Genomic DNA, 7,663 nt, shown 5'->3' with positions numbered 1-7,663 from the left:
ATCCTGTACCCCGTGTCAGTGTGTCATTATCCTGTACCCTGTGTCAGCGTGTCATTATCCTGTACCCAAAGTATAAGCGTGTCATTATCCTGTACCCCATGTATGAGCGTGTCATTATCCTGTACCCCGTGTCAGTGTGTCATTATCCTGTACCCCGTGTCAGTGTGTCATTATCCTGTACCCCGTGTCAGTGTGTCATTATCCTGTACCCCATGTATGAGCGTGTCATTATCCTGTACCCCGTGTCAGTGTGTCATTATCCTGTACCCCGTGTCAGCGTGTCATTATCCTGTACCCCGTGTCAGCCTGTCATTATCCTGTACCCCGTGTCAGCCTGTCATTATCCTGTACCCCGTGTCAGCCTGTCATTATCCTGTACCCCGTGTCAGCATGTCATTATCCTGTACCCCGTGTCAGCATGTCATTATCCTGTACCCCATGTATGAGCGTGTCATTATCCTGTACCCCATTGTCAGCGTGTCATTATCCTGTACCCCATGTCAGCGTGTCATTATCCTGTACCCCCTGTCAGCGTGTCATTATCCTGTACCCCGTGTCAGCGTGTCATTATCCTGTACCCCGTGTCAGCGTGTCATTATCCTGTACCCCGTGTCAGCGTGTCATTATCCTGTACCCCATGTATGAGCGTGTCATTATCCTGTACCCCGCGTCAGTGTGTCATTATCCTGTACCCCGTGTCATTATCCTGTACCCCGTGTCAGTGTGTCATTATCCTGTCCCCCGTGTCAGCGTGTCATTATCCTGTACCCTGTGTCAGTGTGTCATTATCCTGTACCCCGTGTCAGTGTGTCATTATCCTGTACCCCGTGTCAGTGTGTCATTATCCTGTACCCCATGTATGAGCGTGTCATTATCCTGTACCCCGTGTCAGTGTGTCATTATCCTGTACCCCGTGTCAGCGTGTCATTATCCTGTACCCCGTGTCAGTGTGTCATTATCCTGTACCCCATCTATGAGTGTGTCATTATCCTGTACCCCATCTATGAGCGTGTCATTATCCTGTACCCCATCTATGAGCGTGTCATTGTTCTCTGTTTCCACCTCTCAGACGCTACCACTAGGCCTTATTGCATGTGTTATATTCCCAGTGCTGGGGTTGTACACTTCTGATCTATATCACGCTGCTGCCGGCGTTGTCTTAGTAGAAGACATGATCAGAAGCTGTTACCGGAGGGGACATCCTTCCTACAGATCATCTTGGGATTTTCAGCCAGCGCAGTAATTGCCTTTAATACGTCTTGTAGCAGGATGAATTCATCTACATTAAGATGTTCTGTATGGACGCTGGCTCAGCCCAGAAGCATTCAATAGGCCGCAGCCAGCTTCTCTCATGCATCCAGCCCTCCCTGATGTTGCCTACATACAGGCAGCAGCCATTCTAGGAATAATCCGAATTCATGTGGTAAGACTAATACAGTCCAATCCTAGTAGAGTGGTAACAGTGCAGTGTCACTACTCGTACCCCAACCAGCCATAGCACCCAAACCTCGGACAGGCGAGGGGATGATCTGGAGGTTATCTGGTGACAATGGCCGCTGACAGCTGTGGAATACATTACAGTCAGTTCTATGGAAGCAGGAAATATGGGCAAGCATGAAGAACTTAGTGACTGTGACCGATGGTAGATGATCTGACCCCAGAGTGTACACATGACTGAGCGGGCGCTCCTGTGGGGTCCCCAGTATTTAGTGGCTAGTATTGTCCAAGGGAAGAGAACCAGGGACAGGGTCACTGATGTGTGGGGGGTTCAAGGTTAGTCTGTCAGGGCTGATCCCACAGAAGAGCTGCTGTAGAGCAAACTGCTGAAAAACTGCCTGCTGTCTATGATAAAAAGTAGTCATTTCCCACAGGACATGGCAGCTTGCTGTGTATAGGGCCCCGCAGACTGGTGTGAGACCATGTGACTCCTGTCCACCATGTAAACGGTCTACAATAAAGCAATGAAAGAAGGCATCTAGTCTGATGGGTCACACTGGGGCGTGTGCGTCACTTACCTGGGGAAGAGATGGCTCCAGGGGGTCCACAATGCAGAGAGTGTTCTGGAATAAGGAACGTGACAAAAGTATCCAGGGAGGCCGCACCTCACAGGGATATGGAGCTCACAGAAAGGAGGGCTACACAGTATTACGCAGGTGGTTACACTAAACGTAGACATGGATAAGAAGTATGATGGAGATAATCTTACTGTCACTATTCATCTACAGGATTTTCTGCATGTCCAAAAAAAAAAAAAAATAGTAAAGGATGACACAGGGTTAATCTCTTACTGATCTCTTTTGCTTTCAGCTGGGGATGGTCAAGGGGGCGGGGCATGGCCAAGTGGGTGGGGCTTAGTCATCTTTCTGTCTTACAGCAGACAGCGTAGAGGCCAGTGGCCATGAAGCCATGTTGTCTGGGAGCCAGACACAGGCCTGTGAGGAGCTAGAGATGTGTGTCTGGAAAAGAAGATTATATATATGTACATTATATAGATTATATATGTACTTTAGTACTATGAGAAATGAGAGGATATTACGTGAGGAAGAGCTGCGATCATTTATGAAGGTTTAGTGTTGTCCGATGTGTTACGGCTTCTCCTGTATGTGTCACCCTGCAGTTCTATGCAGAAAGGTGGGATTGGCGCCAGCTGCTATTATATACTGTGTATTATTGATGACTTAGTATTAGTTGTTAATGCTGCACATACATTAACCATATAGGAGCAGTGTAGTCAGCTTCAGTAAGGGTGGCACCATTCTTACCAGCACAAAGCGTCTGTGCCAGTAAAAGAGGCGTGGCTTGTGGTAATGGCGCCACGTTGGTGTAATTCAGTATTGACACCTATTGAGGAGATGACACTCACCAGCAATGTAGCAATGATCGCTTGTATAATCAGCATGGTGGTCACCAGGAGCTGCCACCCTCCAGCTGATACAAAACTACAATTCCCATCATGCCTGGACAGCCAAAGCTTCAGCTCTCCAGGGTTCTCTTTAAAGGGGTATTCCACTCAAACATAACTTTTGATATGTTGCTGCCCATGGTGAGACTACCAATTCCTTCCATACTTATCATTATTTATTCAGTCTCCTTCCCCCAGTTCTCAGCTGTTGCTTTCTGCTAAAGACACAAAATTCTGTGTGTGAGCTTTTCTCTTTGTTTCCCCCATCTCCCTCCAGAGACGGCTGATGTAAACAAGTCCCTGGCAGGCTTTATCTGCAACATTGTAGCAATTTTGTAATGCTGGGAGGGTTACTCTAAGCTTCAGTTGCTCACTGTAATTATCTCTCCTGGCATTCTACTAAGTTGCAGATACAGCCAGCCAGGGACTTGTTTACATGAACTGTGTTTAAAGGGAGAAGGAGGAGAGAATAGCTCACATACAGATTCCTTTGTCTTCACCAGAAAGCAGCAGGATCAGAACTGGGGGGAGGAGACTGAATAGATAATAACAAGTATGGAAGGAATTGTTAGTCTCACTGTGGACAGCAACATATCAAATACCCCTTTAAGTGCCATGGTAGTAAGTAATGGAAGCTGCAGGCCACCATTTCCATTGTCTCACATCAGCTGAGTCACATGACTTCTTAAGCAGTTAACACCATCCAGCAAAGACGTTTTTCATTGCATTTTATTGGTTTCCAGATATGATGGATTCTCCACCTCCAAACAGTACCCCCACCCCTAAATCCATCCCTCCCTCCCAACACCCCTTCCCATTAACTCTTACCCACCCCACCCCACCCTTATTATATCCCATTCCATGTGGCCAGAACCCACGGTCAAGGATCTGGAAGGAGTAACATTTTTTTCCCCTTTTTTAAATGTTTACCAAAAAAAAGTCACAAATTGGCTCCGTTCCATGAAAAATCCCCAAATGTGCAAATAGCATGATCCCATGGGCCATGATGACACTGTTTTGTTGGTAACCCCAATCCCTCAGCGCCCCAGCTCTGACGGTTTTCCAACTGCTCAGTGTCTCCGCCCTGCTGGCATCTCTGGAACACAAGACTTCTTTTATGAATCTGGTCAGTCCCATCAGATGTCTCGGCTCCGAGTCCTTACAATCAAATATGAATTCCCTGCAATAAATCTTGAGTTCCTGAGCAAGTCAAATCTGAGAAATTCACAAGACAGGGGGGGAAGGTGGGGGGGTCTAAGAAATAAGAAACAGATAGCCCTATTCCTCCCTTATTCCTAAAGAATGAACCCATCCCGGTGTCCTGCCCCACCCAAGGCCAAAAATCATCTGTATCCCCCAAAAATAAAGTCATATAACCCCTCCTATAAGACTTACCCCACCCTAAGGAATGCATTTTGGACCCTCGGGTACTGGCACTCTTTCCTGTGCTACCCCTTCCAATATATGGGCACATGCACCTTGGTATATACATGTATACTGTGTATACAGCAAGGGAGTGTGAACGTGACTGGCACGGTTATTGCACAGCGTGTCAGTGGAGACTGGATGACTGCCGCATGTTGGAGGCGCAGCTTAGACATACATTATATATACATGCAGTGAAGCAGACACAGGCAGATTAATGCACAGATGTACAGACACGTGAGCGGCAGCCAGACGTGTATATATATAGACAGTGCTGAGGAGCTGTATAGTGGCTGGTCACCCCCCCTTCGTGCTATATGAGGGGATCTGAGGTCAGTAACGTTTCCTGAGAGCTTCTGAGGATAAAAGTGAGACAACAGGGAGGGGTCTGTGTGCCGAGAGGGGGTCCTGAGGTCTGAGGAGGGTTTCTGAGCCCCCGATATACAGGGAAATTAGTCCTGAGGTCTTGTCCTGAGGTTTAACATTGTATAGAGGGAAAGAAAGGGTGAGAAACTGTCCTGAGGAGATTTTGGAGGGTTAGGAGTAGATAGATAGATAGATAGATAGATAGATAGATAGATAGATAGATAGATAGATAGATAGATAGGAGATAGATAGATAGATAGATAGAAGATATATAGATAGATAGATAGATAGATAGATAGATAGATAGATAGATAGATAGATAGGAGATAGATAGGAGATAGATAGATAGATAGATAGATAGATAGATAGATAGATAGGAGATTGATAGATAGATAGATAGATAGATAGATAGATAGATAGATAGATAGGAGATAGATAGATAGGAGAGAGATAGATAGATAGATAGATAGATAGATAGATAGATAGATAGGAGATTGATAGATAGATAGATAGATAGATAGATACATAGATAGATAGGAGATAGATAGGAGATAGATAGATAGATAGATAGATAGATAGATAGATAGGAGATAGATAGATAGATAGATAGATAGATAGATAGATAGATAGATAGATAGATAGATAGGAGATAGATAGATAGATAGATAGATAGGAGATAGATAGATAGATAGATAGATAGATAGATAGATGATAGATAGATGGTACATAATAGATAGATAGATAGATAGATAGATAGATAGATAGATAGGAGATAGGAGATAGATAGGAGATAGATAGATAGATAGATAGGAGATATGGTGCGTTTACACAGAGAGATTTATCTGACAGATCTTTGAAGCCAAAGCCAGGAACAGACTATAAACAGAGATTAGGTCATAAAGGAAAGACTGAGATTTCTCCTCTTTTCAAAGCCATTCCTGGCTTTGGCTTTCAAAATCTGTCAGATAAATCTCTCTGTGTAAATGCACCAATAGATAGATAGATAGATAGATAGATAGATAGATAGAAGATATATAGATAGATAGGAGATAGATAGATAGATAGATAGATAGATAGATAGGAGATAGATAGATAGGAGATAGATAGATAGATAGATAGATAGATAGATAGATAGGAGATAGATAGATAGATAGATAGATAGGAGATAGATAGATAGATAGATAGATAGATAGATAGATAGATAGATAGATAGATAGGAGATAGATAGATAGATAGATAGATAGGAGATAGATAGATAGATAGATAGATAGATAGATAGATAGATAGATAGATAGGAGATAGATAGATAGATAGGAGATAGATAGATAGATAGATAGATAGATAGATAGGAGATAGATAGATAGATAGATAGATAGATAGATAGATAGATAGGAGATAGATAGATAGGAGATAGATAGGAGATAGATAGATAGATAGATAGATAGATAGATAGGAGATAGATAGATAGATAGATAGATAGATAGATAGATAGATATCTAGACGGATATATAATAGATAGGAGATACATACGCAGGCTTGTACGCACACCTTACCTGCCTCTGGCTCTGAGTTTGTTGCCCCTGTCTGGAGTTCAGGGCGAGGTTGGCAGATGGTGGCACACGTGTGGTGTATGTCTGTATGTAGACATGTATGTGCACCTGTGTCTGTATTATAGGCCTGGAGGTGATGGCAGCACAGGAGAGAGCGCTCAGTTTGGAATGAAAGATAACTCTTTCGAGGGACAGCTAGAGAGAGTGCACCTAGTGACAGCATGAGAGTGCTACGAGGGACAGCCAAAAATTCAGACAGCAACATGAGCGAAAGCAGGGAAGCCCCTCTGTGAGCCAGAAGCTGAAAGAGACAGCAGAGAGCACCCTGAGAAACTGTAGAGTAAGAGTCTGGTGAGACAGTCAGGACGGAAAGTGCTCAGAGACTGCAGAGAGTAAGAGTGCTCCATGCGTTCACCTTTTCTCGTTGGGCGGGGGGAAAGTCCGTGACAGACAGTTCCGCGAGGTGTTACCTGCTGCCGGCGTCTCTCTGTGGGTCGCGGGGTCTGGGTTCAGAAGGAGAACACTAGGTCGGACACACTTCCAAGGAAGCCACTCCCAGATATCATCTCCACCACCTCAGGGGTGCAATGATCGGGAAACTCGAAATGGGACCCGCTGCTTGGAAGAGGCTCTCTCTCTGGTGGGACGCAAGTGGACCCTGAGCAGAGTCCGGGTAGACCTTCCTCCAGGCCCTCATCATCCTCAACTGGCTCTGGGGAGGAGGGCAAGGAGCGGGCATGGGAGTAGGGGGGCACCTCTGGGCTGCGTGGTGATGACTCCCGATTTTGCGTCTCTTCTGATTGGACGGATTTGTGCCCCCCCCACCCGGTGTTTTCCTCACCCCAATGCATGCTGGATCCCAGATTCACTTCCGACTGGCATGGCGAGGGAGCAGGTTGGCACCTAGACGTGGTACGGGGCAGCCTGGCACGTGTTCTACTTGCCGGATCCCGGGTACGTCGGCGCGGCCGGTATTTGTAGTTTGGATAGTCAGCCATGTGTTTGAGCCGCAGACGTTCAGCCTCTCTGACGTACGGGATTTTGTCTGTGTCCTCCAGTAACTTCCAGCGTTGGCCGAGGCTGCGAGAGATGTCAGCGTTGTGCATGTTGGGGCACAGAGACATTAGCTTCCTCCTCTCAATCTGAGACCACACCATGAAGGCATTCATTGGACGTTTGATGTGCCCACTGGGGGTCTTACACCAGCTGGGCCCCCCAGGGACGGCATCAGGTGTCTTTTGGTTCACCCCAACAGTCTTGTGTTGCACCATCCTGAGATATGAAGTTACAAGTTGCTACAGAGATGCCATGCTGCTTCCAGCAGACAGTCCAAAAGATATTGGCTAAACAGGCGAAGCGGGCACCGAGGACAGGATGCTGGGCACTTAAAGGGTTAGCTGGACCAGGAAGGATGCAGGAC

The 7,663-nt window shown here is 45.9% G+C and overlaps 2 protein-coding genes across 2 annotated transcripts in view; one reads left to right on the top strand and one right to left on the bottom strand.

Moving 5' to 3' along the window:
• Positions 1-3,768: 3,768 nt before the first annotated feature.
• SOX12 (SRY-box transcription factor 12) lies at positions 3,769-7,514 on the bottom strand. The gene is made up of 2 exons (XM_069953804.1): positions 6,659-7,514; positions 3,769-4,082 (listed from the first exon to the last, which is right to left on the bottom strand). Exon 1 carries the CDS (start codon positions 7,512-7,514, stop codon positions 6,753-6,755), a length of 762 nt encoding a protein of 253 aa, XP_069809905.1. The 3' UTR covers positions 3,769-4,082; positions 6,659-6,752.
• LOC138772968 (purine nucleoside phosphorylase-like) overlaps positions 7,148-7,663 on the top strand; it is a 28,888-nt gene continuing 28,372 nt past the window's right edge. The window contains exon 1 of the mRNA XM_069953803.1: positions 7,148-7,197. The gene's annotated coding sequence lies outside the window, so the exon portion shown is untranslated. The remainder of the gene's footprint in view (positions 7,198-7,663) is intronic.

This window comes from Dendropsophus ebraccatus, chromosome 14, assembly GCF_027789765.1.
Source record: "Dendropsophus ebraccatus isolate aDenEbr1 chromosome 14, aDenEbr1.pat, whole genome shotgun sequence".
Classification (NCBI taxonomy): Eukaryota; Metazoa; Chordata; class Amphibia; order Anura; family Hylidae; genus Dendropsophus; species Dendropsophus ebraccatus.
Note: the sequence above shows the minus strand (reverse complement) of the source record. Positions and strands in the feature narration are given on the sequence as shown.

Coding starts and splice junctions, on each gene's coding strand:
- SOX12 (XM_069953804.1), bottom strand. CDS start 7,514: ATGGTGCAACACAAGACTGTTGGGGTGAACCAAAAGACACCTGATGCC.